Source organism: Platalea leucorodia (assembly GCF_965183815.1).
Source record: "Platalea leucorodia genome assembly, chromosome: W".
Classification (NCBI taxonomy): Eukaryota; Metazoa; Chordata; class Aves; order Pelecaniformes; family Threskiornithidae; genus Platalea; species Platalea leucorodia.
The window spans coordinates 37,440,198-37,462,673 of NC_138859.1; the positions used below are offsets into that span (position 1 = coordinate 37,440,198).

Genomic DNA, 22,476 nt, shown 5'->3' on the forward strand with positions numbered 1-22,476 from the left:
GGACTTTGAGGTGCTGGAGAGTGTCCAAAGAAGGGCAACGAAGCTGGTGAAGGGTCTAGAGCACAAGTCTTATGAGGAGCGGCTGAGGGAGTTGAGGTTGTTTAGTTTGGAGAAGAGGAGGCTGAGGGGAGACCTTATTGCTCTTCTACAACTACCTGAAAGGAGGTTGTAGCGAGGTGGGTGTTGGTCTCTTCTCCCCAAGGAACAAGTGATAGGATGAGAGGAAACGGCCTCAAGTTGCACCAGGGCAGGTTTAGGTTGGATATTAGGAAAAAACTTCTTCACCGAAAGGGTAGTCAGGCATTGGAACAGGCTGCCCAGGGAAGTGGTTGAGTCTCCATCCCTGGAGGTATTTAAAAGACATCTAGATGTGATGCTTATGGACATGGTATAGTGGTAGACTTGGCAGTGCTAGGTTAATGGTTTGACTTGATGATCTTAAAGGTCTTTTCCAACCTAAATGATTCTATGATTCTATTCTATGATTCTGTGATCAGCCAGTTCCCTCAGGACTCTGGGATGCATCTCATTGGGGTCCCATAGACTTATGTATGTACAGGTTCCTCAGGTGTTCTTGAACCTCATCTTCTCTTACAGTGGGAGGGACTTGGCTCCCCCAGTCCCCTGCCTTGCAGTCCATCCACTCGAGAGGTGTGGGAAGAGAGGTTGCCAGTGAAGACTGAGGCAAAAAAGTTGTTGAGTACCTCAGCCTTCTCCTCATCCGTTGTTACCAGTTTGCTAGTCGTGTTCATTGGGGGGGTACGCTTTCTTTGACCGTCCTTTTCTGGCTGACACACCTGTAGAAGCCCTTCTTATTATTCTTTGCGTCCCTTGCCAAGTTCAGCTCCAGCCGCGCATTGGCCTTCCTGACCCCATCCCTACACATCCAGGCAACGTTCCTATACTCTTCCCAGGATACCTGTCCCTGCTTCCTCTGCCTGTGCATTTCCTTCTTGCCCTTTAGTTTGACCAGCAGGTCTTGACTCAGCCATGCTGGTCTCTTGCCTTCCTTTCCTGATTTCTTGTACCTGGGGATCGAGAGCTCTTGCGCTCTATGGAAAGCATCCTTAAAGCTCTGCCAGCTCTGTTCTGCTCCCTTGTCCCTGAGGGAAGTTTCCCAGGGGGTCCCACTGACTAACTCCTTGAACACTTGGAAGTTTGCTTTCCTAAAATTCAGGGTCCTGACTTTACTCTTTGCCTGTCCCATATCCCTCAGGACTGTGAACTCCACCAGAGCATGATCACTGCAGCCCAGGCTGCCTCCAATCCTGACGTCTCTGATTAGCTCACTTGCGTTGGTGACCATCAGGTCCAGTACTGCGTCCCCTCTGGTAGGGCTGTCTACTACCTGGCCTAAGAAGTTATCCTCAATGCACTCCAGGAGTCTCCTGGATTGCCTACAGCTCACCGTGCTATTTTTCCAGCAGATGTTGAGGTGGTTGAAGTCCCGCAGCAGGACGAGAGCCTGCGAGCACGATGCCTCCTGTAGCTGGAGTAAGAAGGCTTCGTCAATAGGCTCCCCTTGATCAGGCAGCCTGTAGTGAACACCAACCACAAGGTTCCCTTTGTTGCCTTGGTCTCTAATTCTTACCCATAAGCTTTCAAGCTGCTCATGGCTATTCTTCAGACAGCTCTTCACAATCTATCCATTTCTCGATGTAGAGGGCAACCCCTCCACCCCTCCTTCCTCGCCTGTCCCTTCCAAACAGCCTGTAGCCATCGATAGCCGCACTCCAGTCATGGGATGCATCCCACCAAGTTTCAGTGATGGCAACTAGGTCGTAGCTTTCTAGCAGCATGGTGGCTTCCAACTCCTCCTGTTTGTTGCCCATGCTGTGTGCATTGGTGTAGAGGCACTTCAGCTGGGCTGTTGGCCGTGCCACCTTCTTAGAGGAACACACCTTAATTTCTTTGAGGTATTTCACTGGTGTTCCCCTGTTGGCTCCTATTACCTCAGGAGCCCCTGGCTCATCTCTGTAAGACTTCAAGCGTGCTGCAGTGTAGCCAGCATGTCTTGGAGCAACAGGCTGAGGGCCCTCGCTAGCACCCCATCCCTCTAACCTTGGTGTGTTGTCCCATGGCTTGTCACGGGCAAGCCTGATATTATCCCCCTCCTCCTTCAAGGCTAGTTTAAAGCTCTGTCAATGAGCCCACTAGCTCGTGAGCAAAGATCCTCTTCCCTCTTTGAGAAAGGTGAATCCCATCTGACGTCAGCAGGCCTGGTGCCGGGTAGGCCATGCCATTATCGAAAAACCTGAAATTCTGGTGGTGACACCAGCCACGGAGCCGTGTATTAATAGACTGTGTCCGTCTGTTTCTTCCAATATTGCTGCCCGCAACTGGAAGGATAGAGGAAAAAATAACCTGTGCTCCAGATTCCCTTACCAACCATTCCAAGGCCCTGCAGTCTCTTTAGATCGCCCTTGGACTATGCATTGCAGCTTCATTGCCACCCACATGGAAGAGCAGCAATGGGTAATAGTCCGAGGGCTGTACCAGGCTAGTAAGTTTCCTAGTGATGTCCATAACCCGGGCCCCAGGGAGGCAGCAGACTTCCCTAAGAGGAGGGTCTGTCCAGCATATTGGACCCCCTGTTCCCCTCAGAAAGGGAGTTGCCTACAACTATAACTCATCTTTTCTTCCTCATGGAGGTGGTTGTGATATGGGGGGGTAGGCCTTTCTGACCTTGGCAACACCTCTGGTGTAGATGGACCGTCATCCACATCATCCATTGACTGGCCTTCCTCATACCAGTTTCCTCAAGCCGAGTCTGTTTAACATGTGACAGTAATTGCTGAGTGATCTCCCTGTCCTTATCTTCACCCACGACCCTTTCATCATATTTTCTCTCCCCTGTCCAGTTGAGGAGGGGGAGTGATAGTGTGGCTTGGTGGGCACCTCGCAGCCAGCAAAGGTCAACGCACCATAGCAATCTGCAGGCAAGCTTGATGAGCCAACACTTAGCCAGGCTTCTAGCACAGCTGAAAAATCAGAAGCAGCATGGCTGCATCAAAAGAAGCGTGGCCAGCAGGTCGAGGGAGGTGATTCTGCCCCTCTACTCTGCTCTGGTGAGACCCCACCTGGAGTACTGCGTCCAGCTCTGGAGTCCTCAGCACAGGAAGGACATGGACCTGTTGGATTGGGTCCAGAGGAGGGTCGTGGGTGAAGATAAGGACAGGTAGATAAGGAAGATAAGGACAGCTGTGCTAGAAGCCTGGCTAAGTGTTGGCTCATCAAGCTTGCCTGCAGATTGCTATGGTGCGTTGACCTTTGCTGGCTGCGAGGTGCCCACCAAGCCACACTATCACTCCCCCTCCTCAACTGGACAGGGGAGAGAAAATATGATGAAAGGGTCGTGGGTGAAGATAAGGACAGGGAGATCACTCAGCAATTACTGTCACATGTTAAACAGACTCGGCTTGAGGAAACTGGTATGAGGAAGGCCAGTCAATGGATGATGTGGATGACGGTCCATCTACACCAGAGGTGTTGCCAAGGTCAGAAAGGCCTACCCCCCCATATCACAACCACCTCCATGAGGAAGAAAAGATGAGTTATAGTTGTAGGCAACTCCCTTTCTGAGGGGAACAGGGGGTCCAATATGCTGGACAGACCCTCCTCTTAGGGAAGTCTGCTGCCTCCCTGGGGCCCGGGTTATGGACATCACTAGGAAACTTACTAGCCTGGTACAGCCCTCGGACTATTACCCATTGCTGCTCTTCCATGTGGGTGGCAATGAAGCTGCAATGCATAGTCCAAGGGCGATCTAAAGAGACTGCAGGGCCTTGGAATGGTTGGTAAGGGAATCTGGAGCACAGGTTATTTTTTCCTCTATCCTTCCAGTTGCGGGCAGCAATATTGGAAGAAACAGACGGACACAGTCTATTAATACACGGCTCCGTGGCTGGTGTCACCACCAGAATTTCAGGTTTTTCGATAATGGCATGGCCTACCCGGCACCAGGCCTGCTGACATCAGATGGGATTCACCTTTCTCAAAGAGGGAAGAGGATCTTTGCTCACGAGCTAGTGGGCTCATTGACAGAGCTTTAAACTAGCCTTGAAGGAGGAGGGGGATAATATCAGGCTTGCCCGTGACAAGCCATGGGACAACACACCAAGGTTAGAGGGATGGGGTGCTAGCGAGGGCCCTCAGCCTGTTGCTCCAAGACATGCTGGCTACACTGCAGCACGCTTGAAGTCTTACAGAGATGAGCCAGGGGCTCCTGAGGTAATAGGAGCCAACAGGGGAACACCAGTGAAATACCTCAAAGAAATTAAGGTGTGTTCCTCTAAGAAGGTGGCACGGCCAACAGCCCAGCTGAAGTGCCTCTACACCAATGCACACAGCATGGGCAACAAACAGGAGGAGTTGGAAGCCACCATGCTGCTAGAAAGCTACGACCTAGTTGCCATCACTGAAACTTGGTGGGATGCATCCCATGACTGGAGTGCGGCTATCGATGGCTACAGGCTGTTTGGAAGGGACAGGCGAGGAAGGAGGGGTGGAGGGGTTGCCCTCTACATCGAGAAATGGATAGATTGTGAAGAGCTGTCTGAAGAATAGCCATGAGCAGCTTGAAAGCTTATGGGTAAGAATTAGAGACCAAGGCAACAAAGGGAACCTTGTGGTTGGTGTTCACTACAGGCTGCCTGATCAAGGGGAGCCTATTGACGAAGCCTTCTTACTCCAGCTACAGGAGGCATCGTGCTCGCAGGCTCTCGTCCTGCTGCGGGACTTCAACCACCTCAACATCTGCTGGAAAAATAGCACGGTGAGCTGTAGGCAATCCAGGAGACTCCTGGAGTGCATTGAGGATAACTTCTTAGGCCAGGTAGTAGACAGCCCTACCAGAGGGGACGCAGTACTGGACCTGATGGTCACCAACGCAAGTGAGCTAATCAGAGACGTCAGGATTGGAGGCAGCCTGGGCTGCAGTGATCATGCTCTGGTGGAGTTCACAGTCCTGAGGGATATGGGACAGGCAAAGAGTAAAGTCAGGACCCTGAATTTTAGGAAAGCAAACTTCCAAGTGTTCAAGGAGTTAGTCAGTGGGACCCCCTGGGAAACTTCCCTCAGGGACAAGGGAGCAGAACAGAGCTGGCAGAGCTTTAAGGATGCTTTCCATAGAGCGCAAGAGCTCTCGATCCCCAGGTACAAGAAATCAGGAAAGGAAGGCAAGAGACCAGCATGGCTGAGTCAAGACCTGCTGGTCAAACTAAAGGGCAAGAAGGAAATGCACAGGCAGAGGAAGCAGGGACAGGTATCCTGGGAAGAGTATAGGAACGTTGCCTGGATGTGTAGGGATGGGGTCAGGAAGGCCAATGCGCGGCTGGAGCTGAACTTGGCAAGGGACGCAAAGAATAATAAGAAGGGCTTCTACAGGTGTGTCAGCCAGAAAAGGACGGTCAAAGAAAGCGTACCCCCCCAATGAACACGACTAGCAAACTGGTAACAACGGATGAGGAGAAGGCTGAGGTACTCAACAACTTTTTTGCCTCAGTCTTCACTGGCAACCTCTCTTCCCACACCTCTCGAGTGGATGGACTGCAAGGCAGGGACTGGGGGAGCCAAGTCCCTCCCACTGTAAGAGAAGATGAGGTTCAAGAACACCTGAGGAACCTGTACATACATAAGTCTATGGGACCCAATGAGATGCATCCCAGAGTCCTGAGGGAACTGGCTGATCACAGAATCATAGAATAGAATCATAGAATCATTTAGGTTGGAAAAGACCTTTAAGATCATCAAGTCAAACCATTAACCTAGCACTGCCAAGTCTACCACTATACCATGTCCATAAGCATCACATCTAGATGTCTTTTAAATACCTCCAGGGATGGAGACTCAACCACTTCCCTGGGCAGCCTGTTCCAATGCCTGACTACCCTTTCGGTGAAGAAGTTTTTCCTAATATCCAACCTAAACCTGCCCTGGTGCAACTTGAGGCCGTTTCCTCTCATCCTATCAATTGTTCCTTGGGAGAAGAGACCAACACCCACCTCGCTACAACCTCCTTTCAGGTAGTTGTAGAGAGCAATAAGGTCTCCCCTCAGCCTCCTCTTCTCCAAACTAAACAACCTCAACTCCCTCAGCCGCTCCTCATAAGACTTGTGCTCTAGACCCTTCACCAGCTTCGTTGCCCTTCTTTGGACACTCTCCAGCACCTCAAAGTCCTTCTTGTAGTGAGGGGCCCAAAAATGAACACAGTATTGAAGGTGGGGCCTCACCAGTGCCAAGTACAGGGGGACGATCACTTCCCTAGTCCTGCTGGCCACGCTATTCCTGATACAAGCCAGGATGCTATTGGCCTTCTTGGCCACCTGGGCACACTGCTGGCTCATGTTCAGCCAGCTGTCAACCAACACCCCCAGGTCCTTTTCTGCCAGGCAGCTCTCCAGCCACTCCTCCCCAAGCCTGTAGCATTGCATGGGGTTGTTGTGACCCAAGTGCAGGACCTGACACTTAGCCTTGTTTAACCTCATACAATTGCCCTCGGCCCATCGATCCAGCCTGTCCAGGTCCCTCTGTAGGGCCTTCCTACCCTCCAGCAGATCGACACTCCCACCCAACTTGGTGTCGTCTGCAAACTTCCTGAGGGTGCACTCGATCCCCTCATCCAGATCATTGATAAAGATATTAAACAGAACTGGCCCCAACACTGAGCCCTGGGGAACACCACTTGCGACCAGCCGCCAACTGGATTTAATTCCATTCACCACAACTTTCTGGGCTCGGCCATCCAGCCAGATTTTACCCAGCAAAGAGTACGCCCGTCCAAGCCATGAACAGCCAGTTTCTCCAGGAGAATGCTGTGGGAAATGGTGTCAAAGGCCTTACTAAAGTCCAGGTAGACAACATCCACAGCCTTTCCCTCATCCATTAAGCGGATCACCTTGTCATAGAAGGAGATCAGGTTAGTCAAGCAGGACCTGCCTTTCATAAACCCACGCTGAGTGGACCTCATCCCCTGGGTGTCCTGTACATGTCGCGTGATGGCACTCAGGATGATCTGCTCCATAACCTTCCCTGGCACCGAGGTCAGGCTGACAGGCCTGTAGTTCCCCAGATCCTCCTTCTGGCCCTTCTTGTAGATGGGCGTCACATTTGCTAACCTCCAGTCAACTGGGACCTCCCCGGTTAGCCAGGACTGCTGATAAAGGATTGAAAGTGGCTTGGTGAGTGCTTCCGCCAGCTCCCTCAGTACCCTTGGGTGGATCCCATCCGGCCCCATAGACTTGTGTGTGTCTACGTGGTGTAGGAGTTTGCTAACCATTTCCCCTTGGATTATGGGGGCTTCATTCTGCTTCCTGTCCCTGTCTTCCAGCTCAGGGGGCTGGGTAGCCCGAGAAAAACTGGATGGAGATTCTCCTTAGCCCTCCTTTTGTTGTTAATGTATTTATAGAAACATTTTTATTGTCTTTTACTGCAGTAGTCAGTTTAAGTTCTAGTTGAGCTTTGACCCTTCTAATTTTCTCCCTGCATAACCTCACAACATCCTTGTAGTCCTCCTGAGATGCCAGCCCCTTCTTCCAAAGGTCGTAAATTCTCTTTTTTTTCGTGAGTTCCTGCCAAAGCTCTCTGTTCAGCCAGGCTGGTCTTCTCCCCCGCCAGCTCGTATTTCAGCACATGGGGACGGCCTGCTCCTGTGCCTTTAAGATTTCCTTCTTGAAGAATGTCCAGCCTTCCTGGACTCCTTTGCCCTTTGGGACTGCCTCCCAAGGGACTCTGTCAGCCAGGCCCCTAAACAGGCCAAAGTCTGCCCTCTGGAAGTCCAAGGCAGCAGTTCTGCTGACCCCCCTCCTTACTTCTCCGAGAATCAAAAACTCTATCATTTCATGACCGCTATGCCCAAGATGGCCTCCAACCGTCAAATCATCCATAAGTCCTTCTCTGTTTGCAAACAGATGTAGTTACCAAGCTACTCTCCAGGATATTGGAAAAGTCATGGCAGTCAGGTGAAGTCCCTGGGGACTGGAAAAAGGGATACATTGCACCCATTTTTAAAAAGGGTAGAAAGGAGGGCCCTGGGAACTACCGACCTGTCAGCCTCAGCTCTGTGCCTGGGAAGATCATGGAACAGATCCTCCTAGAAGCTATGCTAAGGCACATGGAGGACAGGGAGGGGATTCAAGACAGCCAGCACGGCTTCACTAAGGGCAAGTCCTGCCTGACCAACCTAGTGGCCTTCTGTGATGGAGTGACTACATCAGTGGACAAGGGAAGAGCTACGCATGTCATCTATCTGGACTTCTGTAAGGCCTTTGACACAGTCCCCCACAATATCCTTCACTCTAAATTGGCGAGATATGGATTTGATGGGCGGACTGTTCGGTGGATAAGGAATTGGCTGGATGCCTGCATCCAGAGAGTAGTGGTCAACGGCTCAATGTCCGGATGGAGAACAGTGACGAGTGGTCTGTATTGGGACCAGTACTGTTTAATGTCTTCACCAATGACACAGACAGTGGGGTCGAGTGCACCCTCAGCAAGTTTGCAGATGACACCAAGCTGAGTGGTGCAGGTGACACTCCTGAAGGACGGGATGCCACCCAGAGGGACCTGGACAAGCTCGAGAAGTGGGCCCATGGGAACCTCATGAGGTTCAACAAGGCCAAGTGCAAGGTCCTGCACCTGGGTCGGGGCAATCCCCAGTATCAGTACAGGCTGGGGGATGAAGGGATTGAGAGCAGCCCTGAGGAGAAGGACTTGGGGGTACTGGTGGAGGAAAAGCTGGATGTGAGCAGGCAATGTGTGCTCACAGCCCAGAAAGCCAACCGTATCCTGGGCTGCATCAAAAGAAGCGTGGCCAGCAGGTCGAGGGAGGTGATTCTGCCCCTCTACTCTGCTCTGGTGAGACCCCACCTGGAGTACTGCGTCCAGCTCTGGAGTCCTCAGCACAGGAAGGACATGGACCTGTTGGAGCGGGTCCAGAGGAGGGCCACAACAATGATCAGAGGGCTGGAACACCTCTCCTATGAGGAAAGGCTGAGAGAGCTTTGGTTGTTCAGCCTGGAGAAGAGAAGGCTGCGGGGAGACCTTCTTGCAGCCTTTCAATACTTAAAGGGGACTTATAAGAAAGATGGGGACAGACTCTTTAGCAGGGCCTGTAGCGATAGGGCAAGGGGTAATGGTTTTAAACTAAAAGAGGGTAGATTCAGACTAGATATAAGGAAGACATTTTTTTACAATGAGGGTGGTGAAACACTGGAACAGGTTGTCCAGAGAGGTGGTAGATGCCCCATCCTTGGAAACATTCACGGTCAGGTTGGACGGGGCTCTGAGCAACCTGATCTAGTTGAAGATGTCCCTGCTCATTGCAGGGGGAGTTGGACTAGATCACCTTTAAAGGTCCCTTCCAACCCAAACTATTCTATGATTCTATGAAATGAATTTAATTTATTGCCAATTAACAACAGAGTAGGATAAGGAAAAATAAGAACAAATCTTAAAGCACCTTCCCCCCACCCCTCCCTTCTTCCCGGGCTCAACTTCACTCCTGACTTCTCTACCTCCTCCCCCCGAGTGGCGCAGGGGGACGGGGAACGGGGGTTGCGGTCAGTTCCTAATGCTTTGTCTCTGCTGCTCCTTCCTCCTCGCGCTCTTCCCCTGCTCCAGCGTGGGGTCCCACCCACAGGAGACAGTCCTTCACAAACTTCTCCAATGTGGGTCCTTTCCACGAGGTGCAGTCCTTCAGGAACGGACTGCTCCAGCATGAGTCCCCCACGGGGCCACAGGTCCTGCCAGAAAACCTGCTCCAGCGTGGGCTCCTCTCCACGGGGTCACAGGTCCTGCCAGGAGCCTGCTCCAGCACGGGCTCTCCATGGGGTCACAGCCTCCTTCAGGCACATCCACCTGCTCTGGAGTGGGGTCCTCCATGGGCTGCAGGTGGATACCTGCTCCACTGTGGACCTCCATGGGCTGCAGGGGGACAGCCTGCCTCACCATGGTCTTCACCACAGGCTGCACGGGAATCTCTGCTCCGGCGCCTGGAGCACCTCCTCCCCCTCCTTCTTCACCAACCTTGGTGTCTTCAGGGCTGTTTCTCTCACATATTCTCACTCCTCTCTCGCAGCTGCTGTCGCACAGCAGTTTCTACCCCTTCTTAAATATGTTATCACAGAGGCGCTACCACCGTCGATGATGGGCTCAGCTTTGGCCAGCGGCGGGTCTGTCTTGGAGCCGGCTGGCATTGGCTCTGTCGGACATGGGCGCAGCTTCTAGCAGCTTCTCACAGAAGCCGCCCCTGCAGCCCCCCCAACGTTGCCACGTAAACCCAATACCACCATAAAGTAATCTTAGAATACAGGTCTAGTTCTTAAATTCAGTAGATTACAAAGTGTCTTAGGAACACAGTATATGTGCTCTGACCTGCAAACACTGGGAATTCACCGATTAAGTCTAAAATGCTCCATTATGCACCAAAATTTTTTTTAGAAGCCAGTTTTCTAACACAGCAAAAGGAAGATGCTCTGCAGAAAAGCAAAACCTTTTATGATTGTTTAGGAGTTATGGCCAATTTTTTTTCCTGCTTTTCTGACAAAAAGCCACACCAGAAAGTTTATTTTATATTTTTTTATTGTATGCCAAAGTTCATTAAAGATGGGGTTTTGCTTGTATACAAGTTACTCAAAAATTGTGTCTAGGCAGAGATTCATTAGCAATCTGACTTATTTCAAAGCATAGGCTTGTTCAGCCAGGCCACAAAAATAATATCGTGTACAAGTAATAACTGAAAGTGAGATGCAGGTTCAAGGAGTTTCCAAATATTACAAATCTTGAGACCTCATCAGGAAATAAAAATAAAATCAAATAAAAGCAGTCACAATATAAAATAGCAGCTCCATGTAGCTTTTTCAAGTTTTAACTTTATTCAGAAAGTGTCACTTAGTTCAGTTTGCCTCATTCTTTGAAGCTTCATCAAAGTTTTCGACAAGATCTACAAAAAGAAAAATGTTGAAATTAAAGTTTGACCCACTTCTGCTTTGCCAATTCCCCCCCCCCAAAGTTCTACTCCATGTCAAGTGCTTACAAGGAAAAAAAAATTCAGCTTATAAAATACAGACCAAATAACATTTAAAGAGCTTCATGATTCATTCTTGTTTAAACAAGTAAGTTTTAGATGGTTCATTATAAAGCACAATTCTAAGAGCATTTAACTTCACCATACTCACAGCTGGGCAAAGTGATACTGAAAAGGTAGTTTCTTACCACTCTTAATGAATATTAATTATCTTAGCCATAGCTATTACTCCTACACAGGACAAAAATGCTAGCTCAAACCAATGGTCCATCTAAGTCTCACATGGTGTCTGAAAACAACGCCCACAGAAATTCTGTAACAGCGAGTGACTAGTCAATACTCTTACCGTCCTTGGCCCAATCTTATGCCGCACATGTTACCTCTCAGCAAAATTCACTTCCTTTTCCTCCATTGCATGCTTGTTCTTACCTGGAACTTCATCATCATCATCACCAGTAGCAAGTGGTGCTTTTCCATCCACAGCTGCAAGAGGAAGCAGTTCAAAAGCATCAGTCAAGCTCACCACATAAGCATCTTGATTACAAAGCTGTTTTGCTTTGTGTTTTTTGAAAACATTATCAAAGAGTCTGAGCTAAACTGCAATGCTCTATCCAGTTCCTCTGCTGAACAGAAATCTACAACTAACCCTTTGTTACTGATAATGCTCAAACAGCCCAGCTGGAAAATGAGAAGATGCATGCTAAACCAGTTTACTAGTCACCATCTTGGTTCTAGATATATAGAGCGCCTTACATGGTAATCATTTTCAGCTAAAAGCAGAGAGACTGATTTTTTTACCAATTTCTCTTAAAAACAGCTTGGTTTATTGACTACTCAGTGGTTCTTGAGGCTTACATATTTTACAACATTAGCAAGTTATAAGGAAATCTTAGGATCTTATGATCCTAGGCCTTCAAGGAAAACTAAGGTGTAATTGTGAAGCTGCAGGTAGACACACATGACTAGAGGCACTTAAAGATATTACTGTTCCCTGGCAAAGTCAGAGGAATATGGAACTGGATGCACAATTTTATACTTAGGTGGCTGAGCTAACCATGTGTCCTGGTCCGCATCTCTGCTGACTCAGTAATTTCTTAACTATTCCCATTCTATTTGCCAGAGCTAGCGAGACTTAACCATGTCCATTGTAGCAGACCAATGAGCATCTGTGAAACTGCAGCAGTATAACGCTAAGAATAGATATCTCAGGTCCCTGGGTGCCTGTGCCACTACTTTTACTGCTATTCTTAGCTGTACTACCTAGAGAGTATGAGACAGCTTAGCCTATCACCTCTGTTTTATCCTAATTAATCCTTCTCAGTTTTCAAGAAAAGCATGAGGAAAGAGATGGGTTTATACTAGACTTCTGAAATTGCTGTACCCTGATTTCTAGAGAACCAAAATAGATGAATGCATAAACTTTGTTCTGAAAGGGCTTGGGACAAGGTCACCGCTAACCCTCCTTTTGTTTTTTTAACAGCAGAAAGCTGTTACAGCTTGAGTGCATCTTAGTGACAAATACAACATTTTAAAAGCGAACCATGTTATTTCCTCCTAAATTGTCTGCATTCTCTCTCATCCCCCAGACCAGACTAAGTTTACTTTAGCACCTGCAAATGCAATCATCACAGATACTTCACTCTGATGTCAGACTTCCAAATCTAGCAGACAATGCTGAATGGAAAGGTTTGTGCAACTACTCTGGCATCCACCCAAAGTGGAAAGAAATAGCCATTTACCAGGTCATACAAAGCAAGCACTTTAAACAAGCTTCCCTAATATCAAAACTGTGCAATTTAGCTTATCCAGAATATACTCACCTTGCTATAAGAAGAGAGATCTTAAGGGATCATTTTAAATCCTTCAAGTTTTCTTTCTTTCAAGCCCCACTACTACCACAAGGAAGCCACACAGGTGACACTAGGAAGGAGGGACCTGAGCTTCACGGGGAAAGAAGCAGTTTACCTCACCTCCTGAAGACTACTTCTAGCAGGATTTTTTTCAGTGGGAAGTTGACAGAAGGGAAGCATCATCAGCTTTAGGAATGGAAACAGAGGCTATCTTTGCTGGCAGCAAAGCACAGAAAGAAAAAAACGTAACAATCAAGTTCATAACTACCAGAAGAAGTAGAAAGTAAGTAGGAAGACCCTACATGCAGGACACGAAGAATGTTCCCAGTGTCAACAAGCCTGTCTTTCACTCCCAATTCTCACCCTGTAGGAGAAGCACCTTTACCAAACACCACATACTTAAGTCCCTCCTCTACTTTTCCCACACAGTTTTAGGGAGAACAAGTGTTCAGGTTCTTTTACTAATTTAAGGATGGAATAGGAAGTTGGTGTATCTAGCTTAATGATCATGCCAGTCCTGTTCTCTACACTGTTCTACACACACAGAAATTATAACATATTTCCTTACAAATACTGTATAATTCCCTCTTAGCTATCAAAAAGCCCATGCAAGAAGAAATACCTTCACTACACCTGTGAGGGAGCAAAGCAGTAGCAAGATGTCTGTCCTCAAGTCCCTCTCCCTGTTGTTTATGTTTCCATTGAAAGTGTCAAAACAGACATACTCAAAGTATATCTTTTTTTAAAACCTAACTCTCCCAGAGTAACTCTACCTAGCTTTAATGAACTAGGTATGTCAAAATATGGTAGCCACACCAAGAAGTAAACCACCACGAAATCAAGTCTGGCCACAACTTTCTAGTCCTAGACCAGCTGCAAGATATGCTGAGAGACAGGTGCCTCTGCTTTATTCTGTTATATTCATTGCTGGATTTGAGTTATAAATAAGACCTAAGAGTTCCACTTCTTTATAAGCATTTTATAATATGCTTGCAGACAGTAAGAGTGCACTGAATTTCACTGCAGCTATACAAATAAGCCACATAGCTGCCAGCATGAAATGCATTCAAGTTTCAACTTACGTTGCTTGGGTAGGGCTTCTGCTAATCTCCTCAGGCTGGTCAAACTGTCAGCTCCGAGCTGATTTAAGATGCTAGGAAGCATTTCTGTCAGCTGCTTTGTCTCAGCATGGCCGGTGATAGTGAAAGTGTTAGCAGCCAGAGATGCCTGAACTTTAGGGTTATTGAAGTGAACGACTGTTCCTTGGTTGGTAAACATATTTACCTGCAGGAAAAAAAAAAAAAAAATCCAGTATTTCAAGCAGTTTAGCATGATTTTTCAATTTAACAGGAAACTACCTGAAGTTCCTAAAGCCCAATAAAGACCTATTGATAATTTACAGGCAAGTTTAAGATGTTACTTACCAGGAAATTGTTTGATACATTTTATATTTCTATATAGAAAAGCATTTTTCCCTCTGAAGCAATTACCTCTTCAATTCCAGAAATATTGTTGACACCCAGTTTCTTCAAAGAAAACTGAAGTTTCTTGTCATCTGCTGTAGCTGTTCTGTGGACAACCTTCTTCTTTCTGCGGGCAGTACCCTTTGCAAAAAAATTTATAAATTAATATTTAAATAGTTCTTCACAAACTCTAATCCTCATGGCCGTATAACTACTCTGCAGCCATCTACAAATCAACTTTGTATACAAAGTTCTATTTCTGTGTTACAGCACACACAACCCCACCCCTCCAACTGCACTGCAGCAGTCTTTCCCTTGCTATAAAGCAAGCTTTGCACGTTTGTCAGAAGCGTGAGATTTTAGGAAGCAAGGCACCAGAGAACCTTTGTTCCACAATTCTCATGGGGATTCTGCAGCATCCTACTTCGAAAAGAAAAATTGCAAGTTTATCCTTGTCTGTTACCATAGGCATAAAACTGAAGACTGAGCACAGTTTTCAGTAATTTCTGAAGCCCATTAATTTTTCCTTAGATCATCTTTCTCAAGTTGTAGCCAAATTTTTATAATAGAGAGTCAGAGACCATAAAGTTATCAACATATCATTAACAAATGAATATGAGAAAACCCAAAACACTCATTTTTTTATTCCAAATAGACATCTCCATCTGATGGACTTGCACATACAAATTTGAAGAACACTTATTTTCCCAAAATACTTTATAAATATATTTTTAAAAAATACTTCTACATAGTATTCCAGACCACTCCTGTTTAGAAAGCAAAAAAAGCAAAGGTTAAGTTCCCCTACAGACACAGAGCTCTAGATTTCTCCAGGGAAATAATTGTCCCATATTAGAAGATATCTATAACTACGAAAAAGAAGAAAGTGTCATTTTATACTTCCTTGCACAATCATAAGGCTTCAGTAAAATTTGACATAAAAACGCGTAGGAATAGGTGAAGCTAAGCTCCTTTTTGACACACTATAACTACTAATCTAAGTTCTCCTACTCCAGTTGCCCATCTGCTACATGCTAGCAATAAGAAAATGTGTTGCTGCCCAGCTGTATAAATGGCTGCAATACCTTTTGAGTCCACTGGTAGAAGTCAGAAAACTAGCCGGACACTAACACCTCTAACATAATCCAGTTACAAACAACAAGAAATGTTAATAGACAAATTCACATGAAACTAACACTTGGAAGACTACAGCTCAAAAGTTTAGTTGTTTGTCTAGAAAGCCTGATGTTCGTTCCCTGCTACTGTCAGGTTAGCACACACAGCAATTGAAAACTACTAAAATTACAGAAATGGCTTAAATTAAGTACCTTGGCTACCCAGGAACTGAGCCACATAAGGGTTAAGTCTCTCTGGACAAAAGACCTCTCCAATTTCAAAAAAGGATGTCTTGAATCAAAGGCTATATAGGAACATGTATCCCCTTTTTACCCATATTAAGTATGGATATCGAACCAGGAAATATGAATTTAATTTAAATGAACAGCTGTTGCTTTCATCCCCACAGATTTAAGCTTCTAAAGATTACAGGGTTTTAGAGAGCAAATTCCATCCTGATCATGCTGAGACACGCTGTTCACACCCCTCTACCTTTATATTAAAGAGAAGTGGGTACAGCAGGCCACAAATGGAATGCTACAGACTCATCTGCCAGTCTTCTAAAAAGGTTTGGAAGAAACAAAATTACATTTAGCTGTATCAACATCCTACACAAAAATATCAAATTTCACATAAAAAGTACTACAATAGCCCTCCACCTAAATATAATATTTAGCTTGTTTTTAAGATCTGCAGCCTTGCAGTGTCATGAAAATCTTCCAGCAGAGGCAATGTGCAACCTTTTCTCACAAGGAAGAAAAAAACCCAGTACAGTGACAAATGTTAAAAACCTCTATAGTCAATACACACGCGCTGGTAACATGCACATAATCATCAATATAATACAGCAGTTCTCTGCTTAACTAGTAACTCATACAAAGAATACACAAAATCACCAAGCCAGTTAATTACTGGATTAACACTGATTTAAGGCTGCCTAAATCTCCAGCTAAAGGCAAAAACTTCAACAGAGGAATGAAAGCTACTGGAAACTCTCTCAGCAAGAGTTCTGTTGAATAGCTTGTATTCTAAAATATTGTGTGTACGTTTCCTCAGGTAGAAAAAAAAAATTACTAACAAATTCTTGCCTTAAAACTGAAACTGTAATTAAAATGTTTACTAGCATACAACTATATTCAACGTACTTTTTTATTTTCAGATTATAAGTAATCACACAGCTACATATATTCAGATGTCAAAATAAAAAGGTCTTCCGAGCATGTTATTCTACAATAAGAGCATGACAAGTACAGAAACTCCAGCTTTGTCCTAAAGAGCAAGAAAACAGCCACGGGCATCTTAAAGATTTGCGACGAGAATTTGGAACATAGCCCTCTCTAATCTGTTATGAAAACTATACCCAAGATCACTTGCTGTAAGGTCTACTTACTTTCAAATCTTAAGTGCCTTCTAATATAGCCTATACAAGAATATAGGCTACAAGTCAGCTATAATATAACAAACCCAAACAGAAAAGGCTGGAGGTTCAGCTCCTACATCCTGCTTCTACTGAACTGACTAGAGATCCCTGTAGCAGTGCAGCTTCCCCCGAGGACGGTCCAGCCAAGCTGAGAACCCTTAGGGCTGCTCCCCACCCGAGTTTTCAGGATCCCGCGTCCTAGGCCCAGTGTGTGGGCAGAGACGCACAATCCTGAGGCAGGGAGGGGAGACGACTCCTACCTTGCCACCGATGCGCACTTGGGCCTGGAGCTTAGCGAGCTTTTCTTGGTTCATGATCGTTTCTTTCATCTGCGGAAGCAACAAGAACGCCCATGGAAAGCGCGTCAGGAAGCACTCGGCGGCGCAGGCCACAACAACCCGGGCCCGGCAGTAGGGTAGGTGTGCAGCTACCCCTCACCACACTCACACCCCCGGCGGGAGGATACCCCAGCCCTGCCGGGGGAGAAGTCTGCTCGCACGCAGCGCCGCCGAAGCTCAGCTCAGCTCCCCTCGGGCCCAGCCCGTAACCGCCTTGCTTGGCCTTGCCCTCCCCCAACCACCGACCCGCAGCCCTGGAGTTGCATCTGGTTTATTCTAGGGGTTATCTAGAGCTGTGAATGCGAACTGCTTAGGTGGAGCAAATTACGTAGAATTCGGATAAACTTTCATGGTTGCTCTACTTCTGACATATTTGTTCCAATAAATTATAAAACAGTTGTGGAAAATAAGTAGCAGTTCTCGCCATAGTTTACAGCTCTCTCTTCAGGCTGCGACTTAAGTAGCATCATCAGGGTTTAAAGAAGTGAGCTTCAAGATTACTTGAAGGTTACTGGAAGACTGTAAGACTAAGGCACAATAAAACAGGTTTGGAAATCCAAAATTGGTGCATGACATGAGTAGAAGTTTGGCTATGTTGTTTCTCAGCCAAGTAAGAATAAGTTTGAACGGCTGATTTCCATCTCCTTGGACTTGAGTAACAGAGTATTTCTTTCTGCAGAAATAGCATCAGTATACCAACTACTGAGTTCTTGCTGAAAAAAAGTGTGCCACAGGGGAAACCTTGCATCATAGCCCCGGGACAGAGTTTGCCTCTGGTACCACAGGGGGGAGCTGTGATCACCTAGCATGGATTTTGGAAAAGGTGGGGCAAAAGCCCTGTCCTCTCCATCCCTTGGCTCCCCGCTGTGGGCACCAGCTCCCTGTGTGGCATGAGGAGGAAGTGTAGGATACTGATTTTTTTTTTTTTTTTTTTTTAAACCGAGGGAAAACCCACAGGAGGCTGAAGGGAAATGAGGCTCAACTCTGGGAAGGTCTGTCAGGAGGTTGCTGCTTTCTGAAACTATCTCAGAAATTCAAGTGGGGGATCCAAAGTACAAGATAGCCAAACAAAGAAGGCAACAGAGTGGAACTAGTAACAGGCCCCAAGGAAAACCAGAACAGACAGGGAAGAACAAAGTGCTCATCAAATTTACATGCAAATAGCAATGCTGATATTGTACATGATTAACTCCTCACTTGACTGAATCCTGTCTGGATGGTTATGATCCTTTAAGAATTGCTTTAAAGACAGCATCCTAACTTCTTTTAATCAAATATTAACAATCTATTTATGGTTGTTCTTCACTGTCTTTGTTGGTCCAGTCTCTTATCTCAGCCATTGCCTAACTGTGAGAAAGCAGAATTTGAGCAATTAGAAAGTGGATGTGTAAAGTTTTGTTTTCTCCTTGGTAGAATTATTTCCCATCTATATTATTGCCCTCTATGAAGAGAGTTGCTTGCTTCTTTAGTTTTCATTTACCTCCCTGCCAGACTGTCGTGGTTTAACCCCAGCCAGCAACTAAGCACCACACAGCCGCTCGCTCGCTTCCCTCCAGTGGGATGGGGGAGAGAATTGGAAGGGTAAAAGTGTGAAAACTCATGGGTTGAGATAAAAACAGTTGTTTAATAATAATAATAATAATAGTAGCAGTAGTAGTAGTAAGGAAAAGGAAAAGGAAAAAAATAACAGAGAGAGAGAAATAAAACCCAAGACAGACAAATGATGCAAATGAAAACAATTGATCACCACCAACCGACGGATGACCAGCCAGTCCCCAAGCAGCGGCCCCCCCTGCCAACCCCTGCCCAGTTTTATTGCTGAGCATGACATCATATGGTCCAGAATATTCCTTTGGTCAGTTGGGGTCAGCTGTCCCAGCTGTGTCCCCTCCCAACTTCTTGTGCAGCCCCAGCCTGCTCACTGGTGGGGCGGTGTGAGAAGCAGAAAAGGCCTTGACTCTGTGTAAGCACTGCTCAGCAATAACAAAAACATCCCTGTATTATCAACAGTTTCCAGCACAAATCCAAAACATAGCCCCATACTAGCTACTGTGAAGAAAATTAACTCTATCCCAGCCAAAACCAGCACACAGATAGATAAAGGCTGTCTGTCTTGCACTGTAAGGTTTCCAAGCTGTTGCAACCACTAGCAGCTGTAAATGAATATTAAGTCTGACAAACATTCTACCTACTGCATTGCAGTCAAGAGTTCATTTGTTGTGTTCTCCCTCTATTAAATAGACCAGGGTACCCTGCAAAGTCAAACGTGAATGAATGAGACAAAGACTTTGTGCAGCTCTGAAGCATTTGGCTATTATTACTACATCAAACTGTGCCAGGCAATCTGCTTTGTGAGGCAGAGTTCATGACATCTGTGATTACATGCTGCACAGTCAATTTGGCAAAAATAATTTAGTTAATCAGAAAAAGCAACTTGTTTGCTAACAGACTGAAATACAGTATACTTTCATTGAACTTCAGGAGTAAAATATTTTATTAACACTCCCATAAGAAATTACATTGGCAAGTGTTTTTGTCAAAAGGCTTGGAGAGAGTCAACTTGGAGTTAGATTTTGATCACAGAATTTTCAAATTCCTCAGGTCCCGTGGCATGCTGTGTCAAGGAAACACTGTGCTGCCTTCAGACCCATGGGCGTGGTTCAAAGTTAACTCCTAGTACTTTCTCCCTGCCATCAGAGGCCAAAGAAATTGTTCACTCAAACAAAATCAGCAGGCTGACATTTCAAAACATTTATCAACCCTGAATGAGGGGCTTTAAAATTTTTACCACTATAAACAAAGAAAACTGTGACATGGGGTTGGGGTCTTTTACTCATAGAACTTTTATACTGAGAAGTATTTATACCAAGAGGAACAAAAAAATCCATCGTTGTGCTTCAGAGAAATACAAAGTATGTGAAACATGCTGTTAATATTGCATAATCATCAGTTGTCTGTGCTTTCTTGATGCTGATTTTTCCAGTGAGTAAAGCTTTTTCTTTGCAGAGATTCACCCCCCCCCCCCCCCCCAGTTTGCTAGCTCTAAGTTTTCCTCAGGGTGCCTGAATCATAGCTTAAGAAATACTGCTGGCTGGTCCCTGTAGGGCACTCAAGCCACAGAAAACTTCAGTTCCATGTTCATTGCTTTAGCAGCATAAGGTTATGCTATAGAAAGGGCTCTTAATGCAGGAAACAGCTTCTGAAAGATGACCATCTTCACCTTTGTACTCATTTTTGTGGGATGCATGGTGATGACTATCTGACAATTGCTTGAAATTCTATAGCAAAAAGATGGAAGAAACTTTACATTTTGCTGTCTTAATCTATGTCCCTCTATTTTTCCATCTTCCCATATAATCTGAAAATGCATTTTCTAGAATACATTTTCAGGTAATATATAGGAAACAAATGGACTAATTCTTATCTATTAACTCAATGCTGACTGAAGTTCAAGACAAAATATGAAGCAGATATTGAATGTTCATCATTTAGAACAAGTACTTTCCTGTAACACAAATAATACAGAAAAGGGAAATTTTGTTTCTTATGCATACTTATATAGCATGTTTTTACGTAGGATATCTTAAAAATTAATCAGAAATAGCTCAGGTTATATTTCTTCAAGAAAACACAGTTTGCATTTTATATTTTCAACAAACATGGAAGTTCAACATTTGTTTTTACAAAGGCCATTAGATCTCAGTATTTCCAATATGCAACTTTACAAAAATTGCCATTTTATATTCTGTTATTTTCAAATTACTTATAGTAAGACATGGTTTTGGTTTTTTTCCTAGATTTTGATTATGAAACAATTTCCCTCTCTGCTTCCAAGGCATGTCAGATTTACTGTTTCTTTCATCTGATTCAGTCATACCTAGAAGCATGAGACAATAAAACTGGAGTAAACTCTACATAAAAACAGGAAGTGTCAAAGTCTAAAAGACAGGTAATACTCACTTAAATGTAGCAAGGATTTCACCAACATCTGCAAGATCAGTTACTTTTTTTTTTTTCTTCAAAGTGCCTCCCTTAAGGTTCATTCCATTTAAGACTTCAGCTTCCTGAAAGGAATGGATCTGCTGCCTGGCCCTCACATAAACCACCTTTCAGAGGTTAATTCTGACCCAATTTATACCTTTTATACACCACGGAAGTTTCAGTACAAAGTCAGAGAGAAATTTGGCCGTGAATTCAGGTCTAATCCATGTAGGTTTGGATTTTTTTTCCTACATTTTCCCCTATTGTATATTCAGCCACTTTGAAATAACATAGTTAGCATTTTGAATTCATTATTTCTCTGGCTCTGACCCAAAGAAGTCAGCTGGATTATTCCCAGCCTTACAGTACCTTTGGCCAGGATCACAGCGCATGTACTTTAAGCAGTATTAATTTCCTTTGTGTATGGAATGATTTTCAAATAGAAAAATTAAACATGGTAGAGACACAATACTAGAAAGATATCTAGTAACTTACCTGGGTCAACTCTAGTGGACACAATGGCTAAATGCTTAGGGAAACACATGTGAACACCATATGTACTGTCAGGGGAAAAACAAACTTCTGAAAAATCTGTTTCAAAAGCTTAGCTATTATTTGTGTAAAACTATCACCTGTCCCATCACTCAGTGTAGTTTTGATTAAGTGCAGGAGTCCCAGGAAACCAGTTAACATTGCCCAATTTTTCAACTATTTCAAAATCATAATTGGTGTTCTAACAGCTGCACTGGGACATCCAAAGGACCACATTTCAGCTGAAGAAGGCTGGAATGCAGTAGGCTCTGGCTTTTCTTCCCACATTGCTGATATCTGCTTTTCAGCCACTGCAAGGAAGATATTTAGGAGCTAGGTATTCTGCACTTGGATTCCTTATACCAGAGAAATTTCTACTTAGGACACGCTGGGCCCAGTTGCTTCAGGACTACAACAGGAAGGCAGAGGCATGTGGAAAGAAATCTGATAAGGATTAAACTACGATCAAAGTCCTTCAATTTATTATTAACTTCTTAAAAATAAGACAAAGACAAAAGCTAACACGATAACATTAACTGAAGATCTTGAAAACAATCACACATAGTGCACATTTTGGTACTATTAACAGTAAAGACATCTATCTTCTATGGTGATATACCTCAATATCTAAACAAATTTCCTCCTGTGAATACATATCAATGATGTGATCAAGTAGGACACTTGACACAGTGTCACCCACTGCATTCACTGTGAACATTTAGATGGTCAAAACTGGTTTTATTCACAAAATTTT

The 22,476-nt window shown here is 45.1% G+C and overlaps 1 protein-coding gene across 3 annotated transcripts; it reads right to left on the reverse strand.

The window, feature by feature from the left end:
- Positions 1–10,599: 10,599 nt before the first annotated feature.
- On the reverse strand, positions 10,600–17,201 carry LOC309601670 (transcription factor BTF3-like; the record flags this gene model as incomplete). 3 transcript variants are annotated; one of them, XM_082334836.1, is made up of 5 exons in its annotated part: positions 10,600–10,939; positions 11,453–11,506; positions 13,956–14,157; positions 14,364–14,477; positions 17,133–17,201. In XM_082334836.1, 5 exons carry the CDS (start codon positions 17,199–17,201, stop codon positions 10,893–10,895), a joined length of 486 nt encoding a protein of 161 aa, XP_082190962.1. In that variant the 3' UTR covers positions 10,600–10,892. The 3 variants fall into 3 exon arrangements, 2 of the variants coding, with proteins under 2 accessions (XP_082190962.1, XP_082190961.1); XR_014230579.1 differs by lacking the exon at positions 10,600–10,939 and adding an exon at positions 12,844–13,059 and having other exon boundaries at positions 11,474–11,506; positions 17,133–17,197; XM_082334835.1 differs by lacking the exon at positions 10,600–10,939 and having other exon boundaries at positions 11,139–11,506.
- Between the last annotated feature and the right edge of the window lie 5,275 nt (positions 17,202–22,476).